At 31.8% G+C, this 27,102-nt stretch overlaps 1 protein-coding gene across 1 annotated transcript in view; it reads left to right on the forward strand.

The window, feature by feature from the left end:
* Positions 1-10,839: 10,839 nt before the first annotated feature.
* LOC143074149 (uncharacterized) overlaps positions 10,840-27,102 on the forward strand; it is a 638,429-nt gene continuing 622,166 nt past the window's right edge. The window contains exons 1-4 of the mRNA XM_076249697.1: positions 10,840-11,036; positions 13,827-13,943; positions 15,261-15,398; positions 18,995-19,150. Coding sequence (XP_076105812.1) covers positions 13,844-13,943; positions 15,261-15,398; positions 18,995-19,150 — 394 coding nt within the window. The 5' untranslated portion in view covers positions 10,840-11,036; positions 13,827-13,843. The remainder of the gene's footprint in view (positions 11,037-13,826; positions 13,944-15,260; positions 15,399-18,994; positions 19,151-27,102) is intronic.

The following is a 27,102-nucleotide window of genomic DNA, read 5'->3' on the forward strand; positions in this document are numbered from 1 at the left end:
CATAATTTATAAAGTAAAGCAGTTCTCCATACTGAATCAAAAGCCTTTTTCAGATCTATGAAGCAGGCATACATCTTTTTTTTCTCTTTATGTAAATATTTATTAATCAAGGACTTTAATAAAAAGATGCTATCAGCTGTTCTGTGATTTTCTCTGAAACCAAACTGACAATCACTTAATTGTTTGTCAACAATCTTGATTAGCCTATTATTTAATATGGCATTAAAAATTTTTGGTAGATTACTTATAAGAGAAATACCTCTATAATTATTAGGGTCTAACTTGTCACCTTTTTTATGTAAAGGGATCATGAAAGATAATTTCAAAGAATCTGGATAATTACCTGTCTTTTAACAACTTTTCTTCATAATATTTGATGAAAACATTTTGAAAACGTTACGCTTTTAATATTGAAAAAAAAATAATATTATGAATATATTTACAAAAAAAGATTTAATAGAAAATGTTTTAACAATATGTTTAAAACATTAATTTAGGTTATGCATGCTATGTAAAATACTTTATTTTATTAAATGACAGTTATTGGAGCTGTACCTCGGTCCCATATATAGCATTATATAGTGCACGCATTGCTATTTTCCGGATTTACTGTTCCACTACCGACAACAAACGTTTACACATTTAAAATCTAACTGTTCCCGATGATCAACGGAAATGATCCAAAGGAATTTTGGAACCAGTAACCGGAAGTTTTATTTACCGCCATGTGAACATTAGAATTATAGAAAAAGGTCAAACTTAAGGGTTATTTATATGATATTAAAGTCTATAAATACAATCACTTGTAACATTGAGCATGTCTGAAAAGTTCTGTTACAAGCATGACAAGACAGCCCATTATTTGCTTTAACAGACTGGGCTATATAAGCAGTACTTTATTTGCTCCATCGCTGGCTACATATCTACTAATCAAGGGAATCTAAAATACGCAATGGTTATCAAAGCTTTTGCTATTCAATAAAGCGAGTGTTGTTGCCTCTATAATATATTGTTTTACGTTTTTGTAACTTGTCCATTTGTGTTGAGCCCTACAACCCATCGCCCAGCCCAGTACTTGTTTGGCTTTATAAATATTTTGATATGAGCGTCACTGATGAGTCTTATGTAGACGAAACGCGCGTCTGGCGTTACGGTACTAAATTATAATCCTGGTACCTTTGATAACTATTGACACCACTGGGTCGATGCCACTGCTGGTGGACGTTTCGTCCCCGAGGGTATCACCAGCCCAGTAGTCAACACTTCGGTGTTGACATGAATATCAATAATGTGGTCATTTTTATAAATGTCCCGTTTACAAAAGTTTGATTTTTTTCGAAAAACTAAGGATTTTTCTTATCCCAGGCATAGATTACCTTAGTCGTATTTGGCACAACTTTTTGGAATTTTCTCAATGCTCTTCAACTTTGTACTTGTTTGGCTTTATAAATATTTTGATATAAGTGTCACTGATGAGTCTTATGTAGACGAAACGCTCGTCTGGCGTACTTAATTATAATCCTGGTACCTTTGATAACTATATAAATAAAAAAAGGTCATGCGATGAGACCATAAGTGTTTACAAGTTGTCAGATCTATGTAAACTTTATACGGAAAGAATAACATGTTTATGTGCAGATGTTTCATCATGTGTTAATAGTACACGACTAAAACACAGAGTTGTATCTAATTTCCTTAACTAAGATACTTATTAACAAGGTCTTGAAAAAATCTTGCTTTCAAAGATGACATAGGTCCTGCATTGAAGAGAGTCTGCTTAGAAGACTTTGATAATGAGTTTGTCAACATATAAAAAGCAGCTACGTTTGTTCGTAAAGGTATTTTCGCATCAAATTCAGGATTTAAAGGGACCCTTCCCAAAGTGACATATATATATATGTTATTTGAGACTTGTTCTTGTTCTTTTAACAAGACACTTAAATTCATGTATAACCGCATCTTGTTCTTGTAACTAACAAGACGTTTTAATTCATGTATAAGTGCCCCTTGTTCTTTTATCAAGACGATTTCACTCATATAATGACTGCTAATCGTTCTTTTAACAAATGCTTTCATTCACATATTACTCATGTTACTGTCTCTTGTTCTATTAACAAGACACGTCTGTTCATATACTACTGTATCTTGATCATTTTTATTCCTTTATTACAAACTACTATTACAATGTCTTGCTTACCCAGATAGCAAACAACATTTTCAAAACAATTTTATACGGTTGTATAAATGTCTTATCAAAACGTTGTCAAACAAATATTTTCGTGATGTTATGTAAATATTTTGTCTTTGATTTTTAAAATTTTTATTTAAAACATTTTTTGAAAATATTTTTACAGTGATGTAAGAATATTCATAAAAATGTTTTAGATAATATTTTTTAAGATATTTTGTTTGAATGTTTTATACATGTTCACAAGATATGTAGGTTCTACCACTGAAAAACATTTTAAAAGTATATAGGTAGAACATTCTTAACAATATTACTCCGATGTTTTAAAAATATTATCTAAAAATGTTTCATGAAATGTTTAAATAACATGCCTTTGAGATATTTTAACAACTTTTCTTCATAATATTTGATGAAAACATTTTGAAAACGTTACGCTTTTAATATTGAAAAAAAAAATAATATTATGAATATATTTACAAAAAAAGATTTAATAGAAAATGTTTTAACAATATGTTTAAAACATTAATTTAGGTTATGCATGCTATGTAAAATACTTTATTTTATTAAATGACAGTTATTGGAGCTGTACCTCGGTCCCATATATAGCATTATATAGTGCACGCATTGCTATTTTCCGGATTTACTGTTCCACTACCGACAACAAACGTTTACACATTTAAAATCTAACTGTTCCCGATGATCAACGGAAATGATCCAAAGGAATTTTGGAATCAGTAACCGGAAGTTTTATTTACCGCCATGTGAACATTAGAATTATAGAAAAAGGTCAAACTTAAGGGTTATTTATATGATATTAAAGTCTATAAATACAATCACTTGTAACCATTGAGCATGTCTGAAAAGTTCTGTTACAAGCATGACAAGACAGCCCATTATTTGCTTTAACAGACTGGGCTATATAAGCAGTACTTTATTTGCTCCATCGCTGGCTACATATCTACTAATCAAGGGAATCTAAAATACGCAATGGTTATCAAAGCTTTTGCTATTCAATAAAGCGAGTGTTGTTGCCTCTATAATATATTGTTTTACGTTTTTGTAACTTGTCCATTTGTGTTGAGCCCTACAACCCATCGCCCAGCCAGATAATTATTTATGTGCCGGTCCCAAGACAGGAGTTTGATTCAGTAGTTGCCGATTCATTTCTGACAAATTTGTTTTTCTTCAAACTTTATAAATTATGCCATTCCTTTCATTGTTTTATTATACGCCTTTACAGGACGTATTATGGTATACCGTGTCCGTCTGTCGATCGGCCTGTCCGTTCGTCTGTCTGTTGTCAACATGTCAGACAATAATTAAAAAAGCTTTAACCAATTTAAATAACACTTTGGTGGATTAAAATTGAGAAAGGAAATGGGGAATATGTCAAAGCGACAACATGTCGACCATAGAACAGACAACAGCCGAAGGCCACCAATGGGTCTGCAATGTAGCGAGAATTCCCGCAACCGTAGGTGTCCTTCAGCTGGCCCCTTAAAATATGTATACTAATACAGTGATAATGGACGTCATACTAAACTCCGAATTATACACAAGAAACTAAAATTAAAAATCACACAAGACGAACAAAGGCCAGAGGTTCCTGACTTGGGACAGGCGCAAAATGGCGGCGGGGTTAAACATGTTTATGAGATCTCAACCCTTCCCCTATACCTCGAGCCAATGTAGAAAAGTAAACGCATAAGAATACTCACATTAAAATTCAGTTCAAGAGAAGTCCGAGTCCGATGTCAAAAGATGTAGCAAAAGAAAATAAATAAAATGACAATAATACATAAATCACAACAGATTACTAGCAGTTAACTGACATGCCAGCTCCAGACCTCAATTAAACTGATTGAAAGATTTTTCTTCATCATATGAATATCAGGCACAATCCCTCCCGTTAGGGGTTTAGTATCATACTATCATAAGATATATGAGAAGAACATAACCCGTGTCATGCCAATAACTGTTTTTTAAATGTGTTTAGTTTCAATGCATTGTTTATATACATGGGGCAGCTGTTCACTTTTGAATGTTATGGCCTTTGTAGCTGACTATAACAATGTGACTTGTTCTTACTTATATTTTAACTTTTGTAGGATCAATTAGACGTACCAAAATTTATGATAGATTTTCTGAAATGCAGATTAAAATGGAGAATGGAAATGTGGATTTTAAAGAAGAATATAAGCTTAGAAATGACTTCAACCATCCTGGAAGAGCAAATTTTATGAAGGTATTTATTATTTAAAATCCTCAATCTACATTACATGAATTTGCGCAAAAATATACAATAACCATTACGAAACTATTTTTTCTTTGTGAGACCAAGAAAATGTTACAGTTTTTCATGGCTGGCTACTTTTTATAGTTGAGAAAACTATAGTGTACAGTATACATGTGTTTTTTTAAAAACTGGTGAAATCTACCGTTACACTTGTTTAATAATTTTAAAAAACTTTAGATGTATAAAATAGCTACAATTGTTGCTTCACAATCCATTAACACTGATAAGTTGACACTTTTCAATATTTGTTTTGTAAAACCACTGGATTTAATGAAGAGAAATAGATTATGGTGTAATTTTGATTAAATTAACTGAAGCTTCACTTGTTTAATCATAAACTGAAGGACTAATTTGTTTACACTTTATTTTACAGAAGCCAGCAGATGTCAAAGGAAATAAAAAGAATGGAACAAAGGAAACTTTGAAAAAGAACAGTAATATGAAAATATTGAATAAATGTTTTGCATTTATAATTGTAATTCTATTTTGTATAGTGTTGACAAATAATATATAAAGCAGCAAAGAAAACAGTTAAAAAACTATGCAGAAAAAAATATCTGACGGTACATGTGATCAAACATGAGATCGAGAAATACTTCTCAAAAAAATGCACAAAGATATTTAAAATCAGACAAAAGGAATATTTTTCTGTAAGTAAAACCATGACAAACCATATAATATAACATGTTCAATGAATACAAAACATAGGGTTATGTCAATGAGACATCAATCTGACAAAAGTAAACAAAATATATGTTGATTCAACTGTAATCAACAAACAATTGTAAAAGGAGACGTGGGGTAAAGATCAGTAAAGTTGGAATTAGATAAACCATAATTATAGCTCCATAAGGGGACCCAGGACCCCCCCCCCCCCATATTCAAACACGATCAAATGTTTTTTTAATATTTTATAAAACGTTTGAATAATGATGTTAGAAAACATTTTTCTAATGATATTCATATAACATTTAAATGATGTTTTGAGAATATGAACATTATTAAAACATGTTGTAACATTTTATTTTAATATGTTTTATGATATTTTCACAACATTTTTCAAAATGTTTTAAAATCATAAACAAAGTATTTTTATGTTAACTGGGTAGTTATAATTCCAAGAGTTTCCAGAAAAAATCGAAACATTTCCAATGTCATATCGTTGATCAGAAAGCATAGTTTTGTGAGGTTGTTAAGTCCATTTCTTTATGCAACGATACACGTAGATAGTATATAGTGTTGCCGATATCCATTATTTTATTTCGTAATTAACAAAATCCACCTTTGTCTAAACTTTGTCATGCTATAAGAATAGCATCATATTACTTTCGTGCGTACGAACTTTTCATGTTTAGGAAGTTGGACCATAAAATCACCATGGAAAAGTGTTATGTTAGTTTTGTTAGAGGCCAATAGAAATAATCCATATAACTTATATGTGTTTATTGTAAGACTAAATGATGTAGAACGTACTATGCCATTACTATGTCTAATTATGTTCGACATAGGAATTTGAACCTCCCTCTGATATCGTTCGATCCACTTTCTAAACTATGTAGAACGTACTATACCATTGCTATGGTTGATTATTTTCGACATATGAATTTGAATACCCTCTGGTATATTTCGCTCCTTTATCATAAAACCAAAGTGTGTTTCATAATAATGTATAGATAGAGTCAATGAACTTGAGGTATGCATACATCAACTAACTAAGGACCCTGTTTAGCCCTCCAAGATTGTGGTTGTAATTTATATTACGTCCGTAGGCTAAGCACCTTTTGTGAACTTTATCGGAATATGACTCTGTTGTCGAATGAGAATTTACATTGCTATACGACTTGTCTCTTGACTTATCTTAAAACAAATTTTTGCAAACGTCCAGGGGCAAAAGACAGGGGCGGAACCAAAAAATGTCAATGGAAATGAGACGGGCTGATGCTAATGCATCTCCATTCTAATGTCGGTGGCCAACCACTAGTTGTTCCCCGTAAATTAAACTCACTTACTACACGTTTGCAGGTCAATAATCCATTAATTACAAGAAAGTGTTAAATAAGCTTGGAGGAAATGAGATTTGTCATGCATCTACATAGAAAATATCATTGACCTACCACGCGTGGTTTCCCTATAAATTGACCTCATCACAAATGCATACATTGCTGAAGTTGACAATACCACCGTCGTAAACAGTATACCTAGGCAATGGCGGATGCAGAGGTTATAATAATGTTTGCATTGTGATGAACCACACTGATTCTACCATACAAAAATAATACTGAAGATGATATCAAAATTAGGAACTTTGTTTTTATATTACATTACGTTGAGTTTAAAGGATTAATATTTCGAGAAACCGTCGGTATGCCTTTGAGTACTTATTTGCACTCCTACTGGTCGCTTTGTTGTACTAGTATGACACAGAATTCTTATAAAAGACTAAAACAAAAAGCACATTTAATTTTTCAGATATAATGATAATGTCCTTACACCAAATTATCCATATTTCAGTTACTTCTTTCATCTCATTTATCTCACTGAACTTGGAATTAAGGACACAACTGATACGACTGATTCATACTTCATAAACAATATCTCGATTTCACAACCAAAAGCATTTCTCTAAGCGAAAAAAATCATAATTAAGGTAGGGTGTCCCATAAACATTAAAAATTAACTGGCGTTGTCACTTCACTAATGGCTCGTCTCTGCAAAGTTTATAGATCATATATTAAGTGATAATTCTACTTTCATGTGTTTGTCCAGTATAGCGAAACTGGCGAAATATGTTTAGAATACAATTTTTAAAAAGGGTGCATACTGAGTGTTGAAAATTGAAAAAATAATCAATATATGAAATGTAGAAAAATTGACACAAGGAAACATACCACAAAATGGACGAGTTTGAAATCTGTCTTGTTCTAATTTTTTCATCATTAATCCTTTTGCCATTTATTGGGGTTCGTATATCTGTCTAGTACACTATTCCAAGGTATGGCGTGATATTGTCGTCTTCTACGAATAAGCGATACGCTTTCAATGCAGGCGTTTTTTTTTTACCAACAAATGACTTCAAACTATTACAAACTGCTTCTAAAGATATATATACATTCAAATATTTGATTGAAAGTTTGACTGTAATTGTATAATCCTAATAATAAACGGGATATGCCATCATATTTTTTTAGCTGAGGTTGGTAAAAAAGCAAATACATTTCAGATATTTAACATCTTTCTAAAACCATTCTGATATGCATTTCCTTTTTTGGAGAATTAAAACATGATTTGTATTTACAGTTTATCCAATACTGCAAGGGAATCCATGAATAATTAACATTTTTTTCTCGTACACATTCACAATAACTAGTTGGTATCTCCTTGAGTTAGTATGAGCAATTGGAAGGAAGGAACTACATTTCTCCGTTTTTAATTCATCAAACATAGAAAATAACATTATCAGTACTCCACATGGTAATTTTACCAAATAACTTATATTGTGAGCAGTAAGTTGTTCTCTCTTCAGTTTAATTATATGTTATCTACATAAGCATTATATTCGGCATTTTTCGAAAAATTCCACACAAATAAGTTCTAGTTGACAAAGATACCAACTCTGATAAAGTAGTGAAAAAGGGTAGGCAGTATTAGATACTTACTTAAACATTAATTGCTTGTTGTATTTAAATGTCTGCTGTTTTGTATCGTACTATGACACAGAGAAAATGCGATCTCCAGTTTAACGCGTATTGCCTCTATCCTGCACTTAATTTTGTGAAATGTTGTACTGTATCTTTAACAGAACTCATATCGAAAACCGTTAGCAAACAGCGGTATACTACTAGTACCTTTATTGTAGTGTTCCTTTTAAAAAAATCTGTTCCCTTATGTAGCCTCTGTGTTGTAATATTTATCGGAATTAACACAATCAGCTGATGACTGCTAAGCCGATAATATATAAAAGAGGGACGAAAGATACCAAAGGGACAGTCAAACTCATAAATCTAAAACAAACTAACAACGCCATGACTTAAAATGAAAAAGACAAACAAACAACAGCACACATGACACAACATAGAAAACGAAAGAATAAACAACACGAATCCCACCAAACAAACTAGGGGTCATCTCAGGTGCTCCGGAAGGGTAAGCAGACCCTGCTCCACAGATGGCACCCGTCGTGTTCATAATGTGATAACAACTCCGGTAAATAGTCTATTTTGGTAGGTCACATTCATGAAAGGGAAGGGGATTGTAGTTACGACGTAAGGAACATATCTGATACCATTTGTAACGGTTATTCAATAGCGGTCAACCAACTCGTGATGGCGTCCGTAAAGTTTACGAAGGGATGATTTCAACTTCACCATTTGGAACTCTTGATTTAATAGCTTCCTTGTGAGCAGCAACCCTCTATTAAAAAAATCATGATAGGAAATACAAGTACCGGAATATCGTATCAATTGGGAGATATATACCCCGTATGCAGGTGCTGCTGGAATGTTGCTACTTAGAAATGGAAAGTTCACAATTGGAAAGCTTAACGTAAAGTTTTTTTTTCAACCGACCCTCCTTGTCAATTTCTAGATGTAAGTCAAGATATGAGGCCGACTTATCTGTAGTATTCTTTATCTCTAGCTCGATGGGATAGAGGCGATCCACATAGTCACCAAATTTTGAATTATTTAGTGAAAAAAACATCATCTTTATAGCGGAAAGTAGAGTTAAAGGATATCGCTTACTTCTTATCTTTCTTCCTAAGAAGTTCCTGCATGAAGTGAGTCTTATGATAATAAAGAAACTAGTCGGCCAGTAGAGGGCACAGTTTGTTCCCGTTGGAATGCCGAAAGTTAGTTGAAAAACACGTCCTCCGAACGTAACAAATATGTTGGCAATCAAGAAATCAAGCATCTTGATAATATCAGTTTCAGAGAATTTTTTGTTTGAATCAGAGTTATCTTTTACAAAGTAGGATTTATCCCCCCCTAAGACAAGATACTTGTATCTAAATTGACCATTCTTTTTGATGAGGCAGAGCAATACCAACTCAATTTGTCTCTTAGTTTGGAATGTGGAATACTTGTTTAAAGATTAGAAAAGTTAAATGTTTTAATACCGTTACAAGATGAAAGAGAGTTAGAGTGTATGTACTCTAAAAGATCTTTGGAATTTTTAAGTATCCACATCTGATTCACACCCCCTCTAGAATAGGCAGTTTCATAATTAATTTTAAGCCTGTCTTTGATTGCTGATAAAATAGATGTTAATAGTTTAGAAAGAGGTTTCGTGGATCATTTGGAAGACCCAGCAATATACCGTCGTTTGTAAGGACACTCCTAATTTCGTACTTTATTTGGCCTTTTTAACTTTTCTGGATTCGAGCGTCACTGATAGGTCTTTTGTAGACGAAACGTGCGTCTGGCGTGTATACTAAATTTAGTCCTGGTATCTATGATGAGTTTATTTATGTAGTTTAGGTATTCATTACAGTGATGGAAGATCCAATTCTTCATCTTTGGTTGAAATTCCAAAGGAACACAGAACAGACCTATGATTATCCAAAATAATTGATAGTTATTTAGACGAAAAGTGTGAAGTGTATTACAAATATAAGTTGTATGCGACCAAGAATAGGAGAAAAGCTTGCTCAAACGTAACGCGAATTGTCTTTATCCTGTCATATAGGTCTGCAATGTTGTAATTTAAAGATATAGGAAAACTTATATATAAATAATAGTTATTTCATTTGAATACTATTTCGGTTTTGCCCTATGTTGCCTCGCTGTAATAACATTTAAGGGAATGAAACAGCCAGCTGATGATGAAATGTGCCATTTTTATATTAGAAATAATCCTATATTGATCTTTTCTCAGTTCATGACCACACGTTTTAAAGATGCATGTTAATTCAAACTTAAAGCTGCATTCAATTAACATGTTCAGTAACCACTGCTAGATTTTGATTTCAAATTATTTTGAATTTTGAAATCATACAGCGGGCATTTAAACCCTGAAACGTGGTCTGAGCATTTTTAATGTACATAGCAATTATTGTCCTCTGTGTATCATTTGCTTACTTATTTTTTTGCAAGGAAAACTACTTTATAAGGGGTAACTTTTTTATTTCCTCTTGTAAAATATTTGTTTTGAATGTCAATGTACTGTTGATCTACGATTTGGATCTCTGCCTCGTTAATATTCCAGTATATCTAGCAGAACTAGAGAATTCTTGATTGGTTTCAGTTAATGTTTTCGTCACATATTCATTTTAAAGAACTAGTTTGTATCTCCTTGTGTAAGTATGAACAAAGTTGAGGAAGGAACTACATATATCTGATAACAGGAAATGTTTTTCTCTGTAAAACCACGTATGAAATTTAACAAATCGCTAATATTATGAGGAGGAAGGGTTCTCTCTTCATTTTTCTTAATTTCTATGAACAGTAAAATTAGTTTCGGCATCATTCGAATACTAAACACCATGTGCACAGTCTATAAATAATTGACAACGATAGTGTAGCCATCCTACCAACTCTGATTAAATAGAGGAAAAGGGTAAGTATTTGAGAATTAATTAGACCATAACTGTTGATTGTATTAAAAAATCTGCTATGTTCTTATCATGAGACTTAGACAAAGGAGAAATGCTAGCTCATGCTACCACTTATTGTATTTATCCCGTTATTAATTTTGTGCTATTTTATAACTTTAACAGAAAGATACTCATTTTGCTGTCGTGTTCCTTTATATAATGTTTGTGTTTCCCCTCATGTAGCCTCTGTGTTGTTATATTTATCGGAATTGAACCAATCAGCTGATGACTGCTAAACTGAAAAGTATAAATGTTCACGTAAAAAGGGGCTTTACTTGTATATATTTTTTTCATTAATAAATGAAATATAATTTTAAATTAAAAATGTAGGTAACGAATAATTGAGATAAAAGAAAAAAAAACTTCCTGTTCAAATTTTTAGTAATTTGTGAATCATACATTTGATAATACCATACTTCCTGTATATATATATATATATAAACGGAAAAATGTATTTCCCAAAAATTAGCAGGTTACAAGTAGTTGATAGTTATATAGGCGGAAAGTGTGTCATTTGTACGAGGCTAAGGATAAGATTTAGGAAGATGCACGTCCAAGCTTTACTAGCATTGGCTGTATCCTGCAATTTATGATGTGCAATGTTGTAACTTAAAGATATAGAAAAAACATATATACATAACAAATTTTTATTTGTAATACTATGTTTGTGTGACCCTATGTGGCCTCCATGTGATAATATATAAGAGAATTAAAACAGCTAGCTGATGATAAATTTGTCCATTTTAATTTAAAAATGTGTCCGATATTAGTTTATGCAACACCTATTAAACGAATAAATGATTGGCTAGATTTTGTTTTTAAATTATCACGAATATAAAATAATACTGTGGACTTTTACACAAGGAAACTTAGCCAAAACAAATATAATATGCATAGCAATTATTGTCCTATGTGTATCATTTGCGTAGTTTATCATTTACAATGGAAAATACTACAAAAGGGCGAATTTTTAGTTCCCTATTGTTAAATATTTGTCTTGTACCTCAATGTTCCTTTGGTCATTAACGCTTTGTATATCAGCTTAGTTCACCTTTTATTTAGTGATGTATTCGTCATCAAAGTATAAGCGATAAGTTATCAAGTCAGGTATGGCGAACTTTAATGATATTACTTTTGACAACTTTTCCCAAAAATACAACTATATGGTTTGGATTTGACTGTATCTGTAGAGTCCGTATTACAAAACCGGATATGCCATCAGTTTTTAAAGTTAGGTTTGTTCATGAAGCAAACGAACTAATGAACTTAAACATTTTTTTTCTGATATGATTTCCTTTCTTTTCATCATTAAAAGTGTATATCAAATACTGCCTTAAAAATTTATGACTGGTTACAATTACGGTTCGTCTCATATACATTCAAAATAACTAGTTGGTATCTCCTTGTGTAAGTATGAGCTTAGTTAAGGAAGGAAATACATGTTTCTATTCTAAATTAAACAGGAAAAGTTTTTCTCTGTCAAACCATGTATAAATCTTACAAATTCCTAATATTTTACAGCAAATGTTTGTTCATTCTTCCTTAAGAGTATATTCGGCATCCTTCGAAAAACATACACAGATAATAAATAGTTAACAACGATATTGTAGCCATCATACCAACTGTGACATAACAGTGATTGATGGTAAATAGTATTTTATAGGTTGATATGATGAATGTATTAAAATGTCTTTTGTTTTTGTATGCCACTACGTAAAAGGAGAAATGGAGGCTCCAGCTATTGATATAGTTACCATTAGTGGTCTATACCTTTATATTAGTTTTTCGAAATGCTGCATCTTTAATAGAACTCATATCGATAACAAAAATTGTCGTGTTCCTTAAAATAATGTGCCTCCCCTTATGTGGCCTCTTTGTGGTAGTATTTATAGAAATTAACACAATCAGTTGAAACCGGGTAGTCTAAAAAGTAAATATGTCTACGTAAAAGATGCTTTAATTGCACAATTGTATTCCTTTTTAATAAAAATGTCATTGAAAATTATGTTACGAATATTCTGGATGAAACGTGAAAAACTTCCTGTGAAAAATGTAAGTGATTTGTGTATCAAACATTGTTTTAAAGAGAAAACATATTTCCTGTTAGCAATAAATTTAAAACGGATACACGTATTTCCTAAATGTAAACGGGTTTGCAGCATGTGATATTTATATTGACAATACGTGTTTAGGGTATTTAAATGATAACCGAACAAGGCTAAGAGTCTGAGGAGAAATGCGATCTCAAGCACGTTATGTCTGTAACATTCAATGAATGTTGTACAACTTTGTAAATATAAACCGATAAAGAAAATAATGATTGTTAACAATTATTTATGTTTTATTATGTAATAATACTATGCGTGTTTCCCTATGTTGCCTCAGTGTAGTAATATTTAATGGAATTTAAAAAGTCTGCGGGTCACTGGTACGCCGAACAATATTTCAAATGGTACAGTCAAAAGTATAGTGATTGAATTGAATAACTATCTATCATTACATAACAAAACATTACACGAGTAACAATAAAATCGAGTCATGTGATAAGGTAAAACAAATCGAAGCAAACTCATAAGCGCTTATTCCTCGTTGTTTAAATTACTGTTAGTCCCGATATATGTTTCGTCCTATATTTTCATTAACTTAATGAAAAAGGTGTACATACTAATGACACAACTACATCTTAATTTTCATAAAAGCAAACATAGTTCATACTTCACATGATGTATGCTTTTATAATCCTATATTGTCAGGTGATTCGTTGATAACAATGGCAAGTAGTCAACCAGAGAACTCGATAGAATGGCAGTTGCATTGTGTTCTAAAAAGAGCAAGCCTTCTTCAATATTATGACAGTTTTATCAAACAAGGTAAAGTATTTCGATTACAAGATTCGTTTATCGGACTTGGAATTCTCTTGAACTACATTTACTGTGCGTATTGTTATGCATTCACCTTTCTACATTGGCTAGAGGTATGGGGGTTGGGGTTGAGATATCAAAAAACATGTTTAACCCCGCCAATTTTTTTAGCCTGTGCCAAGTCAGGAGCCTCTTGCCTTTGTAAGTCTTATGTTATTTACAATTTTAGTTTCTTGTGTACAATTTGTAGTTTAGCATGGCGTCCATTATCACTGTACTAGTATAGATATTTGTTAAGGGGCCAGCTGAAGGACGCCTCCGGGTGCGGTGACCCCCTGCTGTTGTCTGTTGTCTGTTCTATGGTCGGGCTGTTGTCTCTTTGACACATTCCCAATTTCTATTTCAATTTTGTTTCCGTTGTTTCGTTGTTTTCCTCTTATAGTTTTAGTTTGTAACCCGGATTTGTTTTTTTCTCTCAATCGCTTTATGATTTTCGAACAACAGGGTATACTATTGTTGCTTTTCTTTAAATATCAAGTGCAATTCCGCCATATTTTAAATGAAATAAATGATTAAGAGTATAACAAGATGATGACTGATGCGTTCAATTTTTTCCCTCACACATTATTTTTAATGCTTTCAAAGGAATTGTATCCAACATTAATAAAAGTGAGACGGTAACTTACTTAACAACCAGAGAACCGCTGTTTAACCTGTATTTGATAAAAAGAATGAATGACATTTTAATTTATCATAGTACATTATATAATAATTTAAGTTTGGATGTAACGCGTCTTCTGATTGACTGACGTTATTTTGTTATCAGCCAATATACATAATTTAGTCATGTGAATGTGACGTCATCAACGTTTTTTTTTTATAGTTTTCTACGGTTTAAAATGAAATTTAGAATCAAATTATAAGAAATGACTGTAATATTGTTTCTCTCTATTCGAAATAACATAACAAATGTGATGCACACTGTTAAATACCCCGCTACGCACGTTATTCCGTGTGCACCAAATGTTATGTTATTTCTTCATACACAGACAAAAATATTAAGTCATTCCTTAAACGTTTTATATTGATTGATTTCCTCCCTTGTTTGTACTTAGTTTTGAATTTGAGTATCAATCACAGCAAACGACGATATTGTACGATGAATAGTGCGAACAGTTATTGTCAGTAAAATTTGTACATATTATGCAGTTTTTATGTAACTGCAAACAAACTTAACATTAAGTTACATGTTAGCAGTTACATTTTAATCATCTTGAAGATGTAGAACAAGGTTTATCGACCTTTATATTTAATACTTTGTTTCAGGTGAGTGCGATATTCTGCAGTTATCTGAAGCAGACGATAAGCAATTTACAGACGTTATGGAGAAAGTTGGTATGGCAAAGCAGTTGATACATGTTCGTCAGTTCAAACGCACGTTACTTGAATGGATAAAAGATCCAGGTAAACCATAAGTTAAGATAGTTGTAATACTATGCATAAGTTGTTTTTTTTAGATAAAAACTGAGGTGTTTAATTGCTGAATGAAAATTGAGGAGGTCGAAAGAAACAATATGTTCTGTTTTATTTTCCTTTTTATACCGATGTGTACATGAATTATCGTAATAATTCATCTTTTATTTCCAATGGTTTAAAAGTTATGATTCAGAAAACATATTTGGACAGGAATTGAGACCAATCACATTTAAAACATTTGTGAAAAACAAACTTACACAATTAAAACAATCTCTCTACTGCCAATACATTGATTTGTCAAATATAAGTTAGTATGCCCTACAAATGGCTTCGGAAAGAGATGCTATTGCTATCGATAAGCAGCACATTTGGCCACGAGCATCAAAATACGGATTTAGTATTTGTGTAATTAAAATTTGCTGTTACAAAATGTTAGAAATTATTATAAATTAAGGAATCTATCTTCCTCATGCAAAGCTCTGATTCTTTTTATTGGTTTGTCTATACTTTTTAAAACCTTTTGGATTATAGCTCGACGTCTTTTATATAAGCTTTGGATTTCAAATATTTTGGCCACGAGCATCACTGAAGAGACATGTATTGTCGAAATGTGCATCTGGTGCAAGAAAATTGGTACCGTTTATGTTATTACACTTTCAGTTTACATCTCAGTGTTTGAATTAAAAACCATAGTTTCAACTTGGACATAATATTTATAAAAGTATATTCCTAAAACCTAAAACTAAAACTCATTGTAATCTAAAACTTTGAAAAGTAACATACAGATGACACTCTGAATAATAAATTTAAAGTGATTCGTTTTATTCCTATGAAAATTGTTTTCGATTGTGTTTGTTAAGTATTGTTTAAAACTTTCATTAATCTAACCTTGTGCTATTATATTTTAAGGAATAACGAACAGTTACTAAAAACATGTATTTTCCAACACAAATATTTAGCCTTAGGGAATTTTCTATGATCTGATCAATTATGCAGTCAAGAAAAATGTGTCTGCTTTTTCCTTTTATAAGGAGGGAGATTGGTAAGATGTCCCTGATTCCTCTATACTAAATGTCCATCCCCTTTACTTGCAGAAACATTTCTATCATATCCCCATTTTCTATTCCTCTTGTTATCTTGGTTCCCTTCCCTTTTCTTCTCTGCTTCCAGTCCCTTAGTCCTAGATTTCCCTTATTCCTGTCAAATCCCTCTTTTACAAGGTATACATCACTTCTTGAAGCATCCATAAGAATATATATTACCATTTACAGGTTTATATTTTCATACTGTTTTAAAAGCCTGAGGCTGGCGAGGATGTTACTATAGCATTCATTTACAAATGTGCAATAAGGCATCTTATTTAAAAGACGTCAAAATCCTTAACCTATGGGTATGACTGCGGTTATTACCTGTATAAATTGTTACATCCTCTTGAGCCTCAAGCTCTATTAGTACGGTGCCCAATCAACAAACTTGATCGATTTGCCTTAGCGGAATAACACACGGCTATATTTTATAGCATTGGAAAGAGGAGAACAGGCCTCGTCGAAATACCGTTGTCGTTGTTGTCTGCCATAGTCACGTTTTCTTTAAATCTGAGTCAAAAGTCAAATCAAAAATGTCAGAAAAATGCACAGTCACATTCAGATAGCTTTTTTCTCCTACATATATGTGTTAGGAACAAAACAAAAACAACTCTTTTATAGAAAAATATCTTTTGTATCTACATTTAGAACAGCTGTTAAATAGCAATGACCTTGAACTATTTCAAATTCTAAATTTAAATTTATTGTATTCAATTCATTACAAGTAAGATCTAAAGATGTTTTTCAGATCTTAACTTTAATAATTTGTCGAGAAAATATGTGTTTTTAACGTCTTTTGATTGTCACTTTCTAGATAAATATAAAAATTGTATTATTGAGTGGGAAAGAGTATATATAAATGATTTATTTCGAAATGTGTTTAATTTTAATGTTGAAACTTGGGTGAATGTAAAGCTCTGTTAATAGCTTTGCTTTCCAGCAGTCAAAATTACTGCAAACAGAGAAAGAGTTAAAATTATGAAAAAAACGTCTATTAGAAAAAGGTAAAACACCCCATCCGAAATATACAGATGACTAAATTAGCAACAATTGCTTTCCAATTGTGAACTTTCCATTTCTAAGTCGCAACATTCCAGCAGCACCTGCATACGGGGTATATATCTCCCAATTGATACGATATTCCAGTGCTTGCATTTCCTATCATGATTTTCTTGATAGAGGTTTGCTGCTCACAAGGAAGCTATTAAACCAAGAGTGGTGAAGTTGAAATCATCCCTTCGTAAATTTTACGGATGCCATCACGAGTTGGTTGACCGTTATGGAATAACCGTTTCACAAATGGTATCGGATATGTTCCTTACGTCGTAACTACAATCCCCTTCCCTTTCATGAATATGACCTACCGAATTAGACTATTTACCGGATTTGTAATCACATAAGCAACACGACGGGTGCCACATGTGGAGCAGGATCTGCTTACCCTTCCGGAGCACCTGAGATCACCCTTAGTTTTTGGTGGGGTTCGTGTTGTTTATTCTTTAGTTTTCTATGTTGTGTCGTGTGTACTATTGTTTTTCTGTTTGTCTTTTTCATTTTTAGCCATGGCGTTGTCAGTTTGTTTTAGATTATGAGTTTGACTGTCCCTTTGGTATCTTTCGTCCCTCTATGGCTATAATGTTTACAAGTATTCCAAAAATATAATAAGAGAGGGGGTTATGCACAGCACCGATGAATTTTAAAAACAGTTAGAAACAAAAAAAGGCGTGAGAAACCATAGGGACATTAAAAATTATAGAATGAAGACAAGCTGACAACAGCATGGAAAAAACACGAAACAAAAGACCAAATTAATGCAAATAGAAAATTATGATCGAAGCTAGTAATACCTACTACGTTCTATGGTCTCCTGTAGTTTAAGCCCACCTACCAACTCAAGGTCGGAAACCAAATGTCAGATTTGTTTTTGTATTTTTACAGATCTTTTGCCACTAGATAGATTATTACTATATTTCCAACGACTTCAAAATTGAGTATATGATTTAATTGTTTTTAAGAAAATATTTTAGAGTGCTTAATTTTCAGTCAATAGGTTACATTGTTTCAAAAGGTACAAACAGAAAAATGAAATCTTATACATTGTCGTCTTCGTCGTCATCAATGTTTCTAAAACCAACCAGACGAGTATTTACATTTTGTCATATGTCATGTTTCTGTCTACGAAGAAATAACATAAAAAATTGATGCAACTGAATAACGCGCGTAGCGGATTATTTGACAGTGTGCACCAATTTTTTTTTATGTAATTTCGAATAGACAGAAAAAATATTACAATCATTTCTTATAATTTTATTCTCAATTCTATTTTAAACCGTAGAAAACAATGAAAAAAAAACGTTGATGACGTCACGGTCACATGACTAAATTATGACTATGGGCCGCTAACAAAATAACATCAGAAAATGAGAAGACGCGTTGCATCTAAAACTATTGTTCAACGTTAACCTATATGTAATGCGCTTTAATATTTATATTTTACAGAAGAACAAAAACATGATGAAGTTGAAACAGCCTCATTAGGTCAAAATACACCACAACCAGGAAAAAGAAGTAAATTTTCTAGCTTTGGTAAAATATTTAAACCATGGAAATGGAAGCGAAAGAAAAGGAGTGAAAAGATAGAAAAAACTGCTGTTGGTAAGATATAATATGTACAGATGTTCTGCAAAAATTATCAGTTCACAACTTCAACTACCATTGTAAGTTATACAACCCAGTCTCAGCATCCTCACACATGCATGATGTTGGTACAGACAGCAATGCACTTCAGAATCGTGCATATATAGTGCAAAACGTATTCAGGCTCAGACACTTAAGAATGTGGGTGCATCGTCATTTCTTTTACTAGATACAAAGAGAAGAATGTAAATTATGATCCCTTCATCATGATAAGTTAACAGTTATCTTGGATTTACTAAAAACATATTAATGAGAGAGTGATTGTTTCATTACACCATCATTTTAGGTTATTCTAGTGCTTTCCTAAAATAATACACCATCAAAACACATCTAGACTTGAAATTTAACATGTACATGTTATTTAAAATTGTTTTATAGCTAACCAATTTATACCTTAAAATAACTTGTATATCCTTCTTAAACATTTTGTTTTAAATAATTCCAACAGTTATCTTTGTATTGAACTGAAAATTTAAGCTTACAATTAACATTTACTATGAACCACACATCTTCTTAGGATTTCAACAGTAGCGGAGGGGCATTACGTTTGACCCTTTTTCGTCCGTCCGTACGTCCCACAATTGGTTATCGTTCTAATTCTTTATTTTACTTCAACTAAATGTTTTGAAACTTATACACAATGCTTATTACCAAAAAACACAGGTCATCTTAGACAAAGTTCAATTTTGACAGCGTCACTTTTACAGTTAAAAGAGTAATGCAATTTTACAAAAGGAAAAGTTGCTGTTCTAAAAATAGAAATGTGTCATTTTTAAAATCTTCTTTGAAAATTGGATTTATCATTTTTTGTCTAGAATGTTAGTGAAAACAACTACAACCAATGCTTTATACAATGCAGTATTCAATTGTACTTCCCACTGATAAATTAAAGTTTCGTCCCCGAGGGTATCACCAGCCCAGTAGTTAACACTTCGGTGTTGACACGAATATCAATAATGTGGTCATTTTTATAAATTTCCTGTTTACAAAACTTTTGAATTTTCGTAAAACTAAGGATTTTCTTATCCCAGGCATAGATTGTCGTAGCCCTATTGGCACAACTTTTTGGAATTTTAGATCCGCAATGCTCTTCAACTTTGTACTTGTTTGGCTTTATAAATATTTTGACATGAGTGTCACTGATGAGTCTTATTTAGACGAAACGCGAGTCTGGCGTTCTTAATTATAATCCTGGTACCTTTGATAACTAATTATATTGAACAGTTTACAACGTATAATAGCTAGGCTTTAGAAACGGAATAACGGTACAGTATTAACAGATTTGTAGCCGCACAACGTAAATTTGATTGTGGCAATACTTCAAGTACAGTACTGGTATTTCGTAACTAAATATAAATAAAATAAAACATGTAATAATTGCCCACGTCACTGTTTTCCCTTTTTAGGTTCATAACCCCTTACATCCCTCTCCTTTCCTTGCGGAAATTTGTCAAATCAAGGTTTCTATTACACTGAATGAATCAAGATATTTTAGTTACATCCTCCTAAATGACATTTGCGTCCATAAATGGTAAAGCATGTTTACTGTACAACGGGTCGTTTGTCTTATTGTAAAAGGATTTTGATATAAGGCAATTGTTCATATTGCTTGAAAAGGACATTAGCTGTCAAATTTATTACCACCGATTTGACTCAAATTCTCATATTTAAATTAAAATATGCTAAACGTATATCAAAAATATTATAGTTCTAAAAATAAACAAGTTACGATGCATAGACTTGATGATATAAATCAGTTTTCGTGTATATACGGTCATATAACCCGATTTAGAAATAAAAATAGATATAAATAAATAGCAAACACGTGCAATTGGATTTTTCAAAGTCTATTTGATTTCATATTGTAGGTTTAAAACATATATTAATCTTTGTTGTTATTTGTATAAGAAATATTTTTTGCGAATCAAATCAGTCAACCAAATGGCTTACCCTTTTTACACTTTCAATGTTGACTTTAATATGCTTTATCCCTCTCTAGCTAAGTGGTGGAGATTGAAGAACACATGTATACGGATTCAATAAGGTCGAATTATTCCCATGCAAGTGAATAATTTATCATTGATGTTTCTTAGCTTATTTTGACAGACACAATTGAACCAAACTGGCTGCTAAAAGTGAAATATTGTTTCACTATTTCATTTGTTTAAATGATCATATTTTTTTCTATATCTCGTAGCTAATGACCCTTTAAAGCAGTTATTATTGAATTAACACTTGGTTAACTCCCTGCACAAATATGAGGTTGCTTAGTGAACCATGAATTATTATCTTATAGCTATTTGATATAAAAAAAAAACTAATTTTGCAGTAAAATCTGTATTATCCAATCCATTTTTAATGCCCAATCGATACATTCTTTTTACAAGTATTTTAGCTTTTAAAGGGCTTGCAAAAAGGCATATTTCTCGTTTTAACATGGCGTCGCTTATGTTTCAATTTAACATTTTAATTTGTATTGTCAGGAAAGAATGAGCATGTGCCTAGCTACATCAAGAAATCTGATGATTCTACTGCGTCTCCAGCAGAAGGAACCTTGAAGCCTGGTTCAGTGTCCTTTTCAATGACTGGGAAGTATTCCGATGTACCACAGTTGAAAAAATCAATACAAGATATCAAGGTAAAAATTGATGAAAAATGGGAAAATCATCATAATTGGGCATTTTCAAAGGGCCGTAGCAAAAAAAGAAGTGCACCACCATATGATTTTTTCTTCTCCAATTATTTTGTTACAGTCTTATAAATCCAAAAATCAGGTTAAGAAAAAAAGTTTAATTCTAGAAATGTTTGACTCTTCAGAGGTGTACATCCTTAAATACATATATCAGCTGTATACTGCAGTAAATTTTAAAATATAAATGATAATAAATCACGAAAATATTTTATGTAGTGGGTCCATAAGCATTTGCTCTTTTATTTTTGTACGCAATATAATATTAGTAGATAAGTATTATTTTATTCTGAATTTTAGTACTAGGTTTTTTTTTTCTTCTTACATCTGAAAACTTTATACAATGCAAGTGCAGGTCATATTCCTGTGCATTGCCCATTGTTATATTATAGTTAGTTTCGGTGTGTGTTACATTTTAATGTTGTGTTTCTGTTATGTCGTAGTTCTCCTCTGATATTTGATGTTTTTCCCTCAGTTTTAGTTTGTAACCCGGATTTGTTTTTTTCTCAATCGATTTATGAAATTCGAACAGCGGTATACTGTTGCCTTTATTTACATTGTGACTAAAGCTTGAACACAGAAAGAAAAGGTAAACATTTGATTTGTTAACTTCCAGTGATGGTTAATTTCTCAAAAACATTTTAATGAGAAAATTGCCTTGAAATAGGCTGTACAATGAATATTAATAAACAGAGCAAGCCACAATCAGGATTTCGGACTTTTTCTCCTTATTTTTTTTATATTTTGCTATAATAATGAAACTTTCTCTTAGTAATGATTTAATAAATATACAGTTTTTACATTTGTAAGTAAATGAAATTATTTTTTAAAGCATTTACAATAAATTATTCATTAAAAGGGAAGATTGTTATGTCCCTCTCTGGAACGCGCCGTAAATTAGATTTTGTACGTAAAGACTTATATAAACCTCCATGGTGTCAGTAAAATTTCATAGGGATGGTTCCGTCAGTTTGAATAATTCAATTACTCATTTATTATCATATTTCTTTCATAAATGAGCGAAAGTTACCCCAAAATTTTTATTTATTGGCCTAAAAAGTTGAAATAATGAGGAAATGAGAGGTATACATGGACCAAACGTGACCTTAAAATGAAGACAAGCAGGTCCATTAGTGGTATTTATCATCCTAGAGGTTGCATTTCTGTAAATATTGACAATGCAATTTCCCATAGGAACTCCTTTTACGGCTAAAGCTGCACCACTTTTACTATGAAGTTTTGAAATAATTATATCCTAGAATGGAAAGTTCATATGCACTACTAATTCTTTAGAGGTCAAAATATAGGGCTGTACGGCATATTTTCAACGTTTATATGCCCCGAACTTCTAAGAGTTCAAACTAACACTAAATGTCTAAACTACCCTTACCTTGACTGAGGGTTTACCACCGATTTCAATATAAACAATATGCATATGTACATTTACTGGTAACATTTCCAAGTTATGTTTCTATGAGATGAAACATAGAGATCATAACTGAGAAACAGTACGTACACTTAATTAATTATCTATAAATATTCTATATCTCCCCAAAAGAGGCGTGGTTTGAGAACAGCTGTATTTACAAATTGCTAATTAGAGCCATCTTTTGTATCATATTCAACTGTTTATAGGTAGATAAGATACATATTTGATCTTTTATTGGTCCACACTATATTATATCATGATGCGGCTTGGTTTGAATATTTTGAAGAATTCCTGTTCGAATCGCTGTAGTTGTCGTCTTACTTTATATTAGATTTTTCTCAAACTATTGAACTGATTATGGCAAAACTTGACAGTAATGCTTAAAATAACCAGTATTACAAAAGGAAAAAAAAACACATTCAGATTATTAAAGAAAAAAGTCTTCGTTAAGTGTAAAACCACAAAATCATAGTACGTCACATCCGGTTACATACGAAAAAGGTTCGAAAAACATATTCCCTTGAACTTCACAGTTGTAGGAAATGTATCATACATTTGATTACAGTCAACGAAAATATGTGTCATAGATATATATCTTTGGTGTTTCAAATCACCATTATTTTTTATTTGGTGTTTATATAGAATATTTTGAAAACTTGAGGTTACATGGTTACTAAAGCTTGAACACAATAAGAAAAAGGGTGAAAATGTGATTGGTTTACTTCCAGTGATGGTTATTTTCTTATATGCAATGAGACATCATATGAAGTTTTTACGATAGAACTGGACAGGATGAAACTTTACTCATGCCAAGTATTTCCTTTTTTGAAACAAAGATAAATTCTGCACAATTTTTTAAAAGTGCAAATTTAACAAAGACTGATAGGGGAAATCAATGGTGGTATTACACCTTTACATACCTTTTTACTATTTCAATAAAACTCTCCTAAACATCTCAGGAGGAGTAGTTTTGTTTAGAAAAGTCTAGTTGGTTGAATATTTTAAGATGCATGAAACACTGTATGTAGTTGTGTCATTAATGTGTTAATTAATATCTAGAGTTCGAATCCTGTTGATTGAACATATAACGCTGATGTGCAAAAAATAATTATATCCTGAGGTCAGATGACACATGGATATGAGGCGTTATAGATTGAACACATAATATCGATTACAAAAACTAATTATATCCTGAGGTCAGATTATATATAGATATTTGGCGGTATAGATTGAACACATAATATCGATTACAAAAAATAATTATATCCTGAGGTCAGATTATATATGGATATGAGGCGTTATAGATTGAACACATAATATCGATTACAAAAACTAATTATATCCTGATGTCAGATTATATATGGATATGAGGCGTTATAGATTAAACACATAATATCGATTACAAAAACTAATTATATCCTGATGTCAGATGATATATAGATATGAGGCGGTATAGATTAAATATATAAACATATAATGTCAATGTGCAAAAACAAATTATATCCTGAGGTAAGATGATATATAGATATGAGGCGGTATAGATTGAACATATACTGTCGATGTGCAAAAACAAATTACATTGTGAGGTCAGATGATATATAGATATGAGGCAGTATAGATTGAACATATAATCTCGATGTGCAAAAACAAATTATATGCTGAGGTCAGATTGTCTATAGATATGAGGCGGTATAGATTGAACATATAATTACCATGTGCAAAAACAAATGATATCCTGAGGTCAGATGATATATAGATATGAGGCGGTATAGATTAAATATATAAACATATAATGTCAATGTGCAAAAACAAATTATATCCTGAGGTAAGATGATATATAGATATGAGGCGGTATAGATTGAACATATACTGTCGATGTGCAAAAACAAATTACATTCTGAGGTCAGATGATATATAGATATGAGGCAGTATAGATTGAACATATAATCTCGATGTGCAAAAACAAATTATATGCTGAGGTCAGATTGTATATAGATACTAGGCGGTATAGATTAAACATATACTGTCGATTTCAAAAACTAATTATACCCTGAGGTCAGATGATATATAGATATGAGGCGGTATAGATTGAACATATAATGTTGATGTGCAACAACAAATTATATCCTGAGTTCAGATGATATATAGATATGAGGCGGTATAAATTGAACATATAATATCGATGTGCAACAACAAATTATATCCTGAGGTCAGATGATATATAGATATGAGGTGGTATAAATTGAACATATAATATCGATGTGCAAAAACTAATTATATCCTGAGGTCAGATTATATATAGATATGAGGCAGTATAGATTGAACATATAATCTCGATGTGCAAAAACAAATTATATGCTGAGGTCAGATTGTCTATAGATATGAGGCGGTATAGATTGAACATATAATTACCATGTGCAAAAACAAATGATATCCTGAGGTCAGATGATATATAGATATGAGGCGGTATAGATTGAACACATAATTACCATGTGCAAAAACATATGATATCCTGAGGTCAGATGATATATAGATATGAGGCGGTATAGATTAAATATATAAACATATAATGTCAATGTGCAAAAACAAATTATATCCTGAGGTAAGATGATATATAGATATGAGGCGGTATAGATTGAACATATACTGTCGATGTGCAAAAACAAATTACATTCTGAGGTCAGATGATATATAGATATGAGGCAGTATAGATTGAACATATAATCTCGATGTGCAAAAACAAATTATATGCTGAGGTCAGATTGTCTATAGATATGAGGCGGTATAGATTGAACATATAATTACAATGTGCAAAAACAAATGATATCCTGAGGTCAGATGATATATAGATATGAGGCGGTATAGATTAAATATATAAACATATAATGTCAATGTGCAAAAACAAATTATATCCTGAGGTAAGATGATATATAGATATGAGGCGGTATAGATTGAACATATACTGTCGATGTGCAAAAACAAATTACATTCTGAGGTCAGATGATATATAGATATGAGGCAGTATAGATTGAACATATAATCTCGATGTGCAAAAACAAATTATATGCTGAGGTCAGATTGTATATAGATACTAGGCGGTATAGATTAAACATATACTGTCGATTTCAAAAACTAATTATACCCTGAGGTCAGATGATATATAGATATGAGGCGGTATAGATTGAACATATCATGTTGATGTGCAACAACAAATTATATCCTGAGGTCAGATGATATATAGATATGAGGCGGTATAAATTGAACATATAATATCGATGTGCAACAACAAATTATATCCTGAGGTCAGATGATATATAGATATGAGGTGGTATAAATTGAACATATAATATCGATGTGCAAAAACAAATGATATCCTGAGGTCAGATGATATATATATATGAGGCGGTACAGATTGAACATATAATGTCGATTACAAAACTAATTATATCCTGAGTTCTACTTTCCGCTATATAGATAATGTTCTTTCACTAAACAATTCAAAATTTGGTGACTATGTGGAACGCATCTATCCCATCGAACTAGAGATAAAGGATACTACAGATACAGTTAAGTCGGCTTCATATCTTGACTTACATCTGTAATTGACAATGAGGGTCAGTTGAAAACAAAACTTTACGACAAAAGAGATGATTTCAGCTTTCCAATTGTGAACTTTCCATATCTAAGTAGCAACATTCCAGCAGCACCTGCATACGGGGTATATATCTCCCAATTGATACGATATTCCCGTGCTTGCATTTCCTATCATGATTTTCTTGATAGAGGGTTGCT

Source organism: Mytilus galloprovincialis, chromosome 5 (assembly GCF_965363235.1).
Source record: "Mytilus galloprovincialis chromosome 5, xbMytGall1.hap1.1, whole genome shotgun sequence".
In the NCBI taxonomy this organism is placed as follows: Eukaryota; Metazoa; Mollusca; class Bivalvia; order Mytilida; family Mytilidae; genus Mytilus; species Mytilus galloprovincialis.